Source organism: Pangasianodon hypophthalmus, chromosome 29 (assembly GCF_027358585.1).
Source record: "Pangasianodon hypophthalmus isolate fPanHyp1 chromosome 29, fPanHyp1.pri, whole genome shotgun sequence".
Classification (NCBI taxonomy): Eukaryota; Metazoa; Chordata; class Actinopteri; order Siluriformes; family Pangasiidae; genus Pangasianodon; species Pangasianodon hypophthalmus.
This window is the reverse complement of record NC_069738.1, coordinates 11,943,365-11,958,545: the sequence shown is the minus strand read 5'-3', so window position 1 is coordinate 11,958,545 and position 15,181 is coordinate 11,943,365. Positions and strand designations below refer to the sequence as shown.

General features: G+C 38.8%; 1 protein-coding gene across 8 annotated transcripts in view; it reads left to right on the top strand.

Moving 5' to 3' along the window:
- grb10a (growth factor receptor-bound protein 10a) overlaps positions 1-15,181 on the top strand; it is a 49,935-nt gene that overhangs the window by 29,963 nt on the left and 4,791 nt on the right. For 7 of the 8 annotated variants that reach the window (XM_026942193.3, XM_053231302.1, XM_053231300.1 and 4 more), the window contains 8 exons: positions 3,864-4,020; positions 6,455-6,570; positions 9,867-9,941; positions 10,279-10,416; positions 12,604-12,714; positions 12,925-13,023; positions 13,805-13,882; positions 14,115-14,231. In XM_026942193.3, coding sequence (XP_026797994.2) covers positions 3,864-4,020; positions 6,455-6,570; positions 9,867-9,941; positions 10,279-10,416; positions 12,604-12,714; positions 12,925-13,023; positions 13,805-13,882; positions 14,115-14,231 — 891 coding nt within the window. Of the gene's footprint in view, positions 1-2,950; positions 3,106-3,863; positions 4,021-6,454; positions 6,571-9,866; positions 9,942-10,278; positions 10,417-12,603; positions 12,715-12,924; positions 13,024-13,804; positions 13,883-14,114; positions 14,232-15,181 lie in introns of those variants that run through there. The other variant, XM_026942195.3, reaches the window with a different exon arrangement.

Here is a 15,181-nt window from a genome sequence, read left to right as displayed (position 1 = left end):
AGTTTTGTGTTACATTCTGTAATGTGATGTACTTTTAATGTAGTTGTGCTCATGTGTTAGAGACACTCCTGTGGGACACTTATTTATTCTGCTTTCCTTAAACACGAACAGGAAAGCTTGAAACAAACAGATTTGCCCAGATTAAACTCAACCGATTCAAATAAATAGACCTACATATACAGAGAAGATAAAGTTATCCTGTTAGATACAGTTACATTAGCTTTGTCTTGGTTTTACTCCTAAGAGTGTAAGGAGCTGCTCTGGTTTTATTAAGATGTGTATGTTTTTGGAGAATTGCTATGTAGAATAGTTTGCCCTTTTTTGTCTATGGCAATGCATATACACACGCTGACCCTACTTAACCTGAGAAGTTTATTGCAAGCCACATGGCTATAATGTGCAAGGCCAGCTTGCACGCATACACACACACACAAACACAAATGCCTGCCTTCTCAGAAGAAACTGTGTCTGGTGCTGGTTAACATAGCGGACATTTCTCCCTCAGTCTTTATTACTGTCTTTCGCACACAGCAGCCTTGGCCTTTTAGACCTACGTTTGACTATGACTCAGCTTTGCTTTACGTGCATTTTTCCACACACTAAAGTTGCTGATCCAGCCTGTCTCAATGCTTAGGTGACATCCACACATTCGAAAACAAATAAATAAAATAATAAAAATGCATAGCTAAGAGTATTGCATAGCAACGTTATGACCATTTGTTGTGATTTCAGCTTCAGACGATCTTTTATTAATGTTTCTGCAATTTGCTCGCTATTCTTAGTTGTCTAAACCTGATGGTATCTTTAGTACTATTTCATCTGCATTATCACATGGACTACGTATACATCTTCATGCTAATTGAACTCACTTGGGTATGGCTGAGTGTTAATGTAGGACTAGCCTCCCCCACTCCAATCCCAACATTAATCACTAAGATGCAAATGTTGTCTATAAGACGCTCATGCTCAAACGGCTAACTTTGCCTTCCAGTGAACAAAAAATTCACAATTTTTTTTTACTAACATCACATAACCTTCAGAATATTGGTAAAAACCGCTTCAATAAAAGTTTTAAAGGTAAAACACCCCCCCCCCCACCCCCCCCCCCCCGTCAGAAGAAGAGCTGCCCACTTCTCAGCAAATGTTTGCTTGCAGTCACATGACTGAGACTTTACATTTAAACAACCCTTAACCAAACACGCTTCAGAATGGTTTTTCCACCCAAATGCGCTCCGTGACAATGGAAGCTCGTATGCGAAACCTTTGAGAGGGCGTTTTTACGAATGCTCCACAAACATTTGCTTGCTACTTTAAAAAGGGGGTTGCTAATTTTCCCCGCTCGCATTTCTACACTAAGTGTCGCGTTAGATTTCATGATATTGTTCTCCAGCAGCTCTGTGTGGTGTGTGTGCGTGCGTGCTAATATAAACTTACAAAGTACAAGGAATTTTTCGTACTTCTTGCTTTAAAGACATTGCATTGTGTGTGTGTGCGTGTGTGTGTGCTGGTATAAACTTACCAACTACAAGAACTTTTCGTACTTCTTGCTTTAAAGGCATTGCATTGTGTGTGTGTGTGTGTGTGTGAGTGTGTGTGCTGATATAAACTTATCAATACAAGAAATTTTTCATATCTCTTGTGTTAAAGACATTGCAGTGTGTGTGTGTGTGTGTGTGTATGTGTGTGTGTGTGTGTGCTGATATAAACTTAACAAGTACAAGAAATTTTTCATATCTCTTGTGTTAAAGACATTGCAGTGTGTGTGTGTGTGTATGTGTGTGTGTTTGTGTGTATGTGTGTGCTGATATAAACTTAACAAGTACAAGAAATTTTTCATATCTCTTGTGTTAAAGACATTGCAGTGTGTGTGTGTGTGTGTGTGTGTGTATGTGTGTGCTGATATAAACTTAACAAGTACAAGAAATTTTTCATATCTCTTGTGTTAAAGACATTGCAGTGTGTGTGTGTGTGTGTGTGTGTGTGTGTGTGTGTGTGTGAGTGTGTGTGCTGATATAAACTTATCAATACAAGAAATTTTTCATATCTCTTGTGTTAAAGACATTGCAGTGTGTGTGTGTGTGTGTGTGTGTGTGTGTGTGTGTGAGTGTGTGTGCTGATATAAACTTATCAATACAAGAAATTTTTCATTTCTCTTGTGTTAAAGACATTGCAGTGTGTGTGTGTGTGTGTGTGTGTGTGTGTGTGTGTGTGCTGATATAAACTTACCAAGTACAAGAAATTTTTCATACCTTTTGCTTTAAAGACATTGCAGTGTGTGTGTGTGTGTGTGTGTGTGTGTGTGTGTGGTTGAGAGAGCAGAACCATTCTGATATGCTGAGTTTTCAGAAAGAGAGAGGGAGAGGTTTTCTTTGGCCAGACTTCAGGGAAGAAATTGCCAAAAAAAATCTCACACAAAAAAAGTTGTGAGTGTGTATGTGTGTATATGTGTGTGTGTGTGTATATGTGTGTGTGTGTGTGTGTGCGTGCACGATGAGAATGCAATCCGGTGGTCGGGCTCAAGGGTTTCAGAGAATTTGCAAATTTTACAGAGCCAGGTATGTGTGTATGTGTGTACGTGTGTGTCTGTGTGTGAGAGAGAGAGAGAGAGAGAGAGAGAAAGAGAGAGACACAAAGATGTGTGTGTTGTACACACATGGATGCGAGTGAGAGAAAGTCCTTGATAGGTGTTCACTATCGCCTTAAAATCTCTAATACACCCGCACACACACTCCCCATGGGAGGTGTCAGTTCCACTGATCTTAATCTACTAGAATTAGAGTAGCGTGCAGTACGTGCATCAGCACAGCCTAGCGTTCTCTCTTTCTTTCTCTTCTTTCCCTGTCTTTTTGTTCTCTCTCTTTTTTAATCTTTCCTGCCTGTCACCACTCTTTCCGACAAATCTCACCCTTCTCCCCAACTCCTGTATGAGCCTCTTTCTCTTTTAATATCTCCGCCCCCTCACCACCACCCCACCCCCACTTTTTCTCTCTCTCTCTCTCGCTCTCTCTCTCTCTCTTGCTCTTCTCTCACTTTGTAAGAGAAGGTCGGATCAGTGCGAAAATGCCATCGTGCTCTCCGGATTGCTGCCTCTACCAAGCAGTAGAGGTAAGACCGATACTTAATAATGTAGACTGTATTACTATATCCACGTAGATTTCACGTCTTTACACGTGACTGCTTTGCATGGCAAATGTCTTATTCAATCTATTTTACACAGCTTCAATAGGCAACTGCATTACTCTGCCAATTTATATATCACTTTACCTGGAAGAGGAAGGTCAGGGATTTTAAACCGGTATGATTTCAGGCTGGGAAAGCCGTATATATTTTATATATATTTTTTTGTTTTATTCTCCGACAGTCTGTTTGTGAGAGAAGAAACTAAATATAAAGTTTCACTTTCTTCTGTTCAGAAGCATTTGTGTTAAGTGTTTATAAATGTGCTTTGGACATATCCCCTTTTAATCTGGTATTAGTGATTGTATACATGTGTGCATACACTGTCTCGTTGATCTTCATGGCCTGCTGCCATTTAGAGAGAGTTCTGAGTGTTAGAAGTGTGCGTGAGTGAATGCATGTGTGTCTAAGAAACTATGCTTCGGGGCATGTGCCGTTGTCTAAACGTGATCAGTAACTGCTTACATACTGCTGAGGTGGGAGCAGACGTGCCACACGTGCTCTCGTATGTATAGCAAATGCAAAACTCGGGTTCCTGGGCAGTTGCTTTAACAAATGATTATAATAATCTAATGATTATGAACTCTCTCTTTACTCATCTTCTTCTCCCTTGTCTTTCTTGAAACCTCTGCCAAATCTCCTAGAGGTATTTAAAAGGTATTTGTATGTGACTGTGTTGTCTCCAGATCATCAAGGTCTTTAGTGAAGATGGTGTTGGGAAGGTGGTGGAAGTTCCTGCTCACATGACAGCCAGAGATGTGTGTCAGCTCCTGGTTTATAAGAGTCACTGCCTGGATGACAACTGCTGGACTTTAGTAGAGCATCATCCGTTGCTTGGACTAGGTAAGAGAGTGTGTGTGTGTGTGTGTGTGTGTGTGCGTGTGGGTGTATGTTAGCGAGACAGCGTGAGTGGTGATCACCACCTGGTCCTAGGGCACATTCTGTCCTATCCATAGATGCAAAGCAAATAGAAGATCGCCTCTTTGTGGTTACGTCTTTATATACTCTTGTGCTTTGCTGCTATTCCTGTCTGCATGTTTTAAATACATTCATAATCTTGTCCACTGTGGACAGAAGAGCATTTCAAAATGGCATTGTAGTACAAAAAAGATTGAGGTGGAGGGAGAGGTGTAGGACAAGTCGTGAAGGGGAAGCGGAAAACTCTCCAATAGAGAAGAGATTGGGAACAGAGCATGACAGGGATTAGCCGCTAATCTGGCTATTAGTTAACGTGGACACGTGTGGACACCCACTGCCTAGTCTGATCACAGATTAAAGCCCTGCTGCACCGCCCAAGTTGCCATGGAGATGCGCCAAAGGAGAACATCCTGATCATGGCAGTGTACTAGTCACACATCCGTTCATACGTGAGCTTTAGGGCTCCAGAGTGCTGAGAGTTTGTGAGTTTGAACCCCGATGATCAATCACAGTGACACATGAAAAGCATGGGTGTCTGTGAGCTCATGTATGCGGAAGGCGACGGATAGCTCCATTCTCCGAGTGTGTTACACCGCCCCGTGATGCAGCATGAGCAGCAGTTTGAAGAGATGAGGTTGGCTGGCTTCACTGTCTCAGAGGAAGCAAGTGATGGACTTCTCCCTCCCGAGTTGGTAGCTGTGTATGATAGGAGAGACCTAACTAGTGCTTTCGGAATTAGCTAAGATTAAGTCAAGGGAAAAATCTAAAAATAAAATCTGTGAGCTTTAGGAGCAGTGTGGCTTTCTCACTGGGTTGTGTTTTTGATCAAAATCCCTGTAGTTTGCTGTCTGGATTCTTTCAGAGTCAGCTAATGTAGCCAATGTAACCAGTAGGTAAGCAGTATAATGGCTATTGCTAAGTTGGCATTTGCAATGTTTTCTGAAAGTTGTGTTTATTTCCGTTGCAAGACAAGCTTTTCTGGAAAAAAAAAGTTCCTCGAGGTATGATGTCATAACGTGATTGGGCGTATTCGGACATCCGATCAGCTGCAGCTTCAGCTGAACATTGTGTTCAGTGCAGTTGGCCTTGATGGATCAGGACACTCTAGATTTGATCTCAGAGCTAACGCTAGCCCAACATTATGGCAACCTTCCAAAAATGTTCCTCTTACATAAGCCATTAGCTGCAAGGCTCCTTACAGAGCTATGATCAGTCCTACTGCTCAATGCAATCAAGCTAAATACATGACCTCATCTCCCTGCAATGCTTCTCTCTCTCTCTCTCTCTCTCTCTCTCTCTCTACTATCTCTCTCTCTCTCTTTCTCTGTCTCTCTCTCTCACTTTCTCTCTCTACTATCTCTCTCTCTCTCTCTCTCTCTCTCTCTCTCTCTCTCTCTGTCACTTTCTCTCGCTCTTTCCGGTCTCTCTCTCTCTCCTCTCTCCTCTCTCCCTCTCTCTCACTCTCTCTCTCTCTCTCCTGTCTCTCTCTCTGCTCTGATTGCATTTGTATTGTGCGGCTGGGTGGAGATGTGTGTCTGCTTTCACTGAAAAAACACTCACACAGAGATGTGAATTATTAAAATACATAATGAAACACATAATAAAACTTCTTAATCTTCTATAACACTTTAGTTTTTATCCTTGCAAGTTAATACTGGTACATATCCAATTTCTTTACTTTTCAACACACGCACACACAGACACACACACGCACACACACACACACACACACACACAAAGTAAATATTCTCATTTTAACTGTGCCCTGAGGCAAAAGTGTCATATGAATACACAGAGCTAAGACTGCCTTGTCTACATTTTCCGCCTTCTCTTTATTTCTCTCTTACACACACACACACACACACACAATGTTTGGGAAACTTTTCTTAATTTGAATGAGTATTGTGGGACAGTGGATCCCAGAGAGACTACTGGCTCTAAACTAAAGCGAAGATGGAACTGTAATTCCCTTTACTCTGTTCTTGTAATACACACTTCCTCTGTACACACATTTACTCTGTTCCCTTAACACACACTTCCATATTTCTGCAGGTAATAGATCACTGTCCAAACACACACAGTGGATTTTTGCACCTTATACTTATATTTAGCCTGTAACAGCTTATACTTGTCTTCTGATTTCATCCCCTTGCAGCAAAACGATCCACATCACCACATGCTTGTGTAACGCTCATTTCGGCACTGCCAGATTAGAAGTGCTTAATGCAGCTGTGGCTTCGTACAACTTCTCACTCATTATTTGTGCTCACAGTTTCCTGTTCTTCAGTTTGCATAATTGGTGTAGTCCTGATATACTGCTTTTGTGTGTGTGTGTGTGTGTGTGTGTGTGTGTGTGTAGAGAGGTGTTTGGAGGACCATGAACTGGTGGTTCAGGTGCAGGCCTGCATGTCTGCAGAGAGTAAGTTCCTCTTCAGGAAGAACTATGCCAAGTACGAGTTCTTCAGAAACCCACTGGTGAGAAATCCACACACGTTCCTAAATAAATCTATATATTTTTTATTAGCTGAGCAAAGAAATAATAATCCAGGTTATTCCTGTACTTTCCATTTCATCATAATGTTAATGTAAATAACTTTGTTTCTCATTATTCATCATTTCTGAGAAGTACTCTGGAATTTCTACAAGCACCACAACCGTGGCGTAACTACAAAACTAAAATAGCTACAAGTATAACTGTTCTAACGAATAACGCTAACAAATTATAACTATAATTATACTATAGCGCTGTTGAATTCTCACATCTGATTAATTGATTAATTTTCTATAACAGCAGCTCTGACAGTAGTGCAGCTGTCATTCAAATCACAGGTTTATGTTAATGCACTCGTTCTAATACGTTATCGTTTCTATAGTAACAGCTCATTCACAGGGACTTGTATGGTGGACACTCCACAAATTCTAAGTCTAATAATAAACAGATTTACCCCATTTATGCATAAATTATTTATAAGCACATCCAGCTTCTTTCGATGTTTTTTAATTCCTTAGAATTGATATATTACATACAGTATGAATGTTGATTTTCACTAAATATCACTTATATTACAAAGTAAATTGGATTGTCCATGTGTAGTTAAAACTGAGAATAAACCTTCTGTTTTTGTAGACAAAAAGTCATACAACATATAAATTAAAATATACTGGATGTTAAAAATATATACACAGCAATATCTTTGAACAAAATTTTACCCAGTTAAATGAGATAAAAATAATCTATCTTCAAAAAATAACTAAATAAAACAATTATCAAGGTGTTGAGCCTGGCACAAAAATTTTTTTTTTTTATTAAGTGGAATAATGATTTATCTGGATAATCATCCAGATTAAATCGGGATAATGATTTATATTACAGTAAAGTAATTTGATGGTTATTTACATTTAACATTTTTCTGAAGAAAAAAAATAATTTGACTGTGCATAAGTGTGGACATCATGCATGAAAGGGTTAAAAACAAAGTTAATAGTTATTTAATAAAGAAATAGAGATAATTGTTGATATGGTGAAGTTTTCTGTAAAGAGATGTTTATTTATCATTTACGGAAGGAGTCTCCAGTGTCAGCACTTACTGGTGGTAGGTTTTCCTCCACAGGAAAGTCTTCAGGACAGAGGAGTTTGCACTTTCTGTTTCCTTTTATTCTTTTATGTCTGTTTATTTTTGTCTTGTTAAATTCAAACATAGAGAGGCAGGTGAGTGAACGACTGTTTACACAGCAAAAAAAAAAGACATCTTAGCAAGTGAACATATTTTGAGTATAGTCAAATTAATCTAGTATTTCCTATTATAAGATGACAATAAACAAAATATAAGATTATTAAACCTGTTATTTTTACACCAGTTTCAAGCTTGAGCTAGTCTTGTTCTGTTGGCGGATCATTTCGCTCATTTTAAGCGTTTATTTCTAGAAAGAAGCAAAATTATCTGCCGATAGAATAAGAAAATGTAAAGCTTAAAATGAATTAAAAATGTCTCGAAATAGGTTTAATAATCTTATAATCTTCTAATAATAATAATCTTATGTAGCTTGTTTATTGCAATCTTATAATAGGAAATACTAGACTATATATTGACTTGAATATTGACTATATTCAAGATATTTTCACTTGGTAAGATGTCAGTTTCTGTTATAACACAACGATAACAAGACTTAACCTGTCTAGCAGACGTTCCACAACATTAACTATAACTATAAACGGTTCAAAAGTATGACGTTCAATAATAAAGTTAAAATAATAATCGTTGCCAAATTATTGTGGTGTAAGAGGAATAAAACACTTTGGGGCATTCCATTATTGGAAAGTAATCAAATTCAGGGTGGTAATGTCCCTCTGCTTTGCGTCAGGCTGCATCACACTACCTTCTTGTTGATTATTTTTCTTTAACAGCACTCTCTGTCATGTTTTGTTTGTTATATAGTATATAGTTCATAGTATAGGCCTGTTCTGACATCCTCCATCTCCTCAAATCCTGTACTGTGTATGCTTGCTTGTATTCATGTTGCAAAAAATACTTAATCTGTTTGGAACCAGTCTGGCATGTGGTAATCTTTAGGTTCGTCACATGCTTGGTACACCTTTCCCATATGAGTAAACATTCATGTGTGTATGTGTGTGTGTGTGTGTGTGTGTGTATGTGATTATGATTTAACACGATATTCTTGAAAATTGGGTTGATCTCATTTAAAAAAGAAGGACAGAATCAAGAATGCACATGAACATATACGTTCAGGAGGTTATATCAGAAGAAGGGGGTGGCACAGTGGCTTAGTGGTTGGCACTGTTGCCTCACACCTCCGGAGTTGGGAGTTTAATTCCCGCCTCTGCCCTGTGTGCATGGAGTTTGCATGTTCTCCCCGTGCTTCGGGGGTTTCCTCCGGGTATTCCGGTTTCCTCCCCCAGTCCAAAGACCTGTTGTAGATTTCTATTTGATTGACATTTCCAGATTGTCCATGTTGTGTGAATGTGTATGTGCGAGTGTGCCCTGTGATGGGTTGGCACCCCGTCCAGAGTGTCCCCTGCCTGGTGCCCCAAGTCCCCTGGGATAGGCTCCAGGCTCCCTGTGACCCTGTGTAGGATAACCTGTGTAGGATAGATGGATGCCAGAAGAAGCTCATACTAATGCTGCCTAATGTATGAGTCAATATACCAAATAAAATCATTGTCTGATCTGTACAGTTACATTGACACTGTAAGTGTGACATCATGCATTTTGGCATGGATGAGGTGGTGCTGGTAATCACAATTTACATCACAATTTACATTAATAGGCATATGAAATAATATAACATTACCAAACATACCTCATAAAACCAGATCTACCCTTGTTTTTCTCCTGCAGTAAATCATTAGTCCTTATTCGGCTGTCCCCCTGATATCCCTAGCAGCTGGTCGCCAATAAAATGTGGTTAAACAAACTAAAGGACGTGTTTGTTCGGAGTCTGGGGCGGTTAAATATAGAGGAATATATAGAATGTATATAGAGGAATTGATACATACATTATGATCTGTGATGTGTGTGTTATGTTAATCACTCACGATTAAGCATTTGGAACTGTCATAAAATATTTCAGGGAGTTAAAGCTGAGATTCTATGGATGAGCTATGGGTAGTTTTGAGCAGTACCACAGTGCAGGTAACGATAAAACCATAAAAAAAGTATGTTAGCTTTTAGGGAAAAATGGCTAGCATGCTAGCTTTGTGTTAATATTTATATACAAAACAAGCTCTCTTTCTCTCTCACTCTTCTTCCCAGAATTTCTTCCCAGAACAAATGGTGGCGTGGTGTCAAGAGTCCAATGGCACAATTCCCCCATCTCAGCTTCTGCAGGTGAGCACACACACACACACACACACACACACACACACAGACACACACATCATGTGCACTGCAGTACAGTGAGGTAAGAATGATGATTACTGAAATATGACTCAGCTGAGAAACCTTACATTTGTGAAACAGTGAATTTAGGTCAGCTCCCACCACACTCACGAGTGTACTTTAGGCAAATTGTTGTGACATGACTTTGGCTGTGTGTGCTTTCACATATATGTGAGACAGGATACATGGCAGTTTGTGTGTAAGACATGGGGAGAGGGAGTTTCTCTGTGGAGAAAAGCTAAATAACTAGTCTCTAGATGGTTTCCTGCTCTCCTCCCCCATGCAGAATTTCTTGAATTCCAGCCGCTGCCCTGAGATCCAGGGCTTTCTTTACATGAAGGAGACAGGCCGCAAGTCCTGGAAGAAGCTTTACATGTTCCTGCGCCGCTCTGGCCTCTACTACTCCACTAAAGGAATATCCAAGGCAAGCTGAGCTTTTGTGTTCCTTTATGTGCATTTCGAAAAGAGCCAGTAATTTCCAAACTGGGTTTTGTGGTTAAGACCTTATGTACATGAAGTGTTTGCTGAATGTGCTCCAATCTGGAAGTGATTCCACATGCTTGGACATCAGTGGAAGGATCAGTTATGGGTCAGATAAATGAAAGTGAGATTTGGTGTATGGCCTGTATGTGCAGTTACAGCTATGCGCACGATTAGTACGATACTATAGAATTCAATGCCTCATTTCAGCTAGACTAGAGAATGTTATTCCACTAAACTGGATCAAGCTTTTGATTCTATTTGCAAGACATTTAATGCAACTTTGATTTTGAATGACTACTTCATAGGCTTGTGCGATATTGATTTTCCTCTGCTTGCAATTTACAGTTAAAAAAATCGCAATAAACTAGTAAACTAGTGCTGGGCGATTTTCAGGATTAATTCAGTTAATTCGAATGAATGTTTTAACGCAACTTGCAAAATGTTCTAATCAAGATTGTACATGTTTATATATATGCATATTTAAATTTTTTATTAAACCATAAATTCTATTTAAAATTTTAAACCAAACCGAAGGAAAAACACAACTTTCTTAACCTGATAAACGCCTCCTAGAGCCTCCGCTACTCTCGAACACTGCGTGCTTAGATTTAAAATCAACAGGCAGCACTTCACCGAGGCCCGAGCTCGTAGCAAAGAAAGATTCAAATATCACTTCAGAGATATATAATTGGTACAGGTTTGAAAAGTCAGATAAACTAGTTTATGTAAAATATAACGCTGCATTACATCCTAAGATAATTCACCAGTCAGATTTACATCATTTTCGACCTCGGCACGTTCGGCAGACAAAGTGGGAAAATTGACGTCACCATGTTCGTATTTTGTTAGCAGCAAGCTAGGCAGCTAGCTTGCATGAGTGATGTATATTTTCTTTCTCAAACATTGAACTGTATAGTCAGTGTTTTAGATTTAACAAACGAATATGTCTGTATGTTGATTAATCGAAAGCTAATGCTTGTATATACAGTATAACTCATTTAAAGGTTAGAAGTTTTACTTTTGTTTATTTCTGATGCTGTGTGCAGCCATGTTGATTTAACGTCACTTCGTAAACGGGGAAAGAACTCGGATTTGAGAAGAATACCCCAAGTTGACTTCTCAGTTGCGGTGGCATTTCGTGTCACGAAAGACACGGTCCCCATGTACTCTGTTGAGAAAGAAGGGTTCACTAAGTTGTGCAAAAATCGTAACAGCACCATCTATAGCAAATAGTGCACACAATGTTTTTTTGTAATATTCTTTCTTTAAATATTCTTTAGTTAAAGAGCCATTGTTTGCACTGGTTGCTATAGATGGGGCTGTTTCTATTTTTGCACATTTACATTTTCCAAAGTCCATTATAATAAATAAAAAAACTTAAAAAAAATATGGAATTTATTTAAAATTGCATTATGTATGAACAAAAAAAATTGAAATTGTAATCAAGAATCGTTCGTAAAGTTTAAAAAAATCGAGATTTTTTTTTTTTTTGCAATATTGCCCAGCCCTACAATAAACTAATTTATCGTCCCGAATGAAAGGAAGACTAGAAAACAAGCATTTCCACCATTTCAGATTTAAGGATTTATGGAGGACGGGAGTTTTTTTGCATTAGATTTTAGCTCAAAATTTTCGTTCATTATTCTTTTTCGCCCAATATTCGAAACCACCATCTTTGCCCATTTTTGGCTGAAATTTTCCAGTGGTGTAATAAATATAGTTAACTGATGTTAACCAGGGCTTCTAGGCAGTCTCTGTTAATACTGGAGAGTTCAAAACACCTTTCTAAATCATTCTAGTTTAATATGGCTCATCTCTCGTTTTCTTTTGAAGAAAAAACCTGCTCTTTCTGTGTATTTTTGAGTGATAAATCATAGCAATGTACTCGGGTGTTAAAGTCGGAGCTCCTACACAAAAAGTGTAAAGGTTGGCAGGTCTGGTAATATAATATATTTAGAGAAAATGTTATATTGCTACGTAAAAAAGGCCCTGTTATACTGCACAAGCCTACCATTTAATTATTTTGATTTATGACAGGACAGCGTTAATCATTTGAACTTAGTGCTGTGGGTATTAATATGTACTGGTTGTGTTCAGTTTCTGATCATTTTGCATGTGGCATGTTCAGGAGCCCAGGCATCTGCAGTTGCTGTCAGATCTGGAAGAGAACAGCGTGTTCACCATGACGACAGGCAAGAAAGTGCATAACGCTCCCACAGACTACCAGTTCTGCATTAAGGTAACAGAAAAGCACAAACATTCATAGATTATGGTGTAAAATTGAGATTTTTTTTTAAACTAAAAGTGGGTATTTTCGGGCTTTATTACCTCATGCCACCTAAAATGATTTGCTCTGGATAGTATTCCTATAAACATGTTGTGGAGCTTGTGATGGGGAAGGAGTTTAACTGGATAACTCATTTTTTATTACTTGGTGGTTTAATAACAGCCTACTAAGGGCACAACAGAGCTGAAAGATCTGAAGATGCTCTGTGCTGAGGATGAGCAGAGCAGAACATGCTGGATGACTGGCTTCAGAGTGTTTAAGGTATACACCCACACACCCACACACATACACACACACACACCCATACAAACACACACACACACACTATATTGCTATACATTGCAATTGCAATATGTCTTGCAAACTAGTGAACCTTGTGATGTGCCACGGCTGAAGATCAAGCCGCATGAATTTGATCAACATTAATATTTTTTTGGATCATACCAATGCAATGATTTATCAAAACACCTACAGCAAGCTTACTTGAAACCTGTAAATGGGCAGGACACCCAGAGAACACAGTAGAAAATTAGATTTTGTTAGGGAGCTTTTCTGCATATTGCAGGCCTCTTAATATTGTAAAGGCCATTAACGAATATATACAGTATATTGTGCAGCCTTAGTAAAGAATATGGAGTAATTTATGGTTATCTACTACTACTACTACTAATACTACTACTACTAGTAGGTTAGCACTGTTACCTCACACCTCTGGGGTTGGGGTTTCGATTCCTGCCTCTGTCCTGTGTGCGTGGAGTTTGCATGTTCTCCCCATGCTTCGGGGGTTTCCTCCGGGTACATGTGTTGTAGACTGACTGGCATTTCCAAATTGTCTTTAGTGTATGAGTGTGTGTGCGATTGTGCCCTGTGATGGGTTGGCACCCCGCCCAGGGTGTCCCCTGCCTTGTGCCCCGAGTCCTCTGGGATAGGCTCCAGGTTACACCTTGACCCTGTGAAGGATAAGCAGTACAGAAAATGGATGGATAATGATAATGATGATGATAATGATGATGATGATGATAATTTTTAAACTTGTGTGCAGTATGGAATTCTGCTTTACCAGAACTACAAGATCCCTCACCAAAGACAGTCACCAGTCTCAAACTTCACAACACCAGTGGTGAGCTTTCAGCTTCTTTTTTTTTATGACTGTGTACATATGCTTAATACTTTAATACCTTAGCACATATGCGTAATGTTTTCATACCTTAATACCTGGCCCCAAATAAGGCTACTGCAATATTGTCTGAAGTTATTTATTTAATTAACCGTTAATAACCCTGCAAGGATGTTTTCACAGCTACCTCACATGTATATGAAGCAGTCTGTATCTTGATACAATTTCTCTGTAGAGGAGTGTGTCAGAGAATTCTCTGGTTGCCATGGATTTCTCGGGGAGGACAGGCCGTGTGATTGACAATCCTGTGGAAGCAATGAGTGCAGCGATGGAGGAGGGACACACTTGGAGAGTAAGTTTTGTGCACGTACACACACACACACACACACATTTACTGGGCATCATTTATCTAGCTGCATACAAACAAATTTGTTTGTAATTTGTTTGCAAGAGCATTTACACAAAAAAATTGTGGTAATCCAGTTTTAGGTAAAAAATGTTCATGCGTTTTTCTCTTTCGCCTGAAAACCGAAAGTGCTCTTTTTGACCATTTTTGGATGAAATTGTTCGGTGGCATCTCTAATAAATATAGTTAACTGATGTTAACTAGATGAATAAGTTAAACATACATTGATAGATTCTATTCCGTAGTAATGAACTCAAAACTCCATTTCCATTTAATATTAAAGAGTTTAATATTAAATATTTATTAAATATGTAATATTAACGAGTTTTTATTGTGGAGAAACACTGATGTTAAATTGCTATACAAATTATGTAAAGGTTGGCATGTAATGGTAATTTTACATATAAGGAGACTTTTGTGAATCTTGTTTGATAGGCATCAAATCGTACAACTGGCAGAAGTTACTGGAATTTTATATATGGATTACACTGTCAATTTCATAGACTCATACACTGTTCAATTACACACACATGTGAACTGTTCAATTACACATACAAATTTAGTGAAAATTATGTGAAACCCAGTTGTTTCTTGTTAATAATTTGAAAGAAGGTAATCCAGAACAATCCATGCATTAAGACACAAGACTAGCCATTCAGCTAGGACAAAAGATACGCTGCTCTATAAAAGAAGTTAGCGTTAGTGTGTGTCTGTGGTAACCGATGTGCTACAACGGCAGAACTGTATTACTGCACACTTGGTGCATACCAAGCTTAGGAGGTGCGTCATATTGTCGTTTTCAGCTCTTGGGAACATTTTAAGGAGTTCTGTGAGCTTTAATAATGGATGGTTTTTATAATGATTGGATTGTATTAACATGCTCATATGAGTAAGCA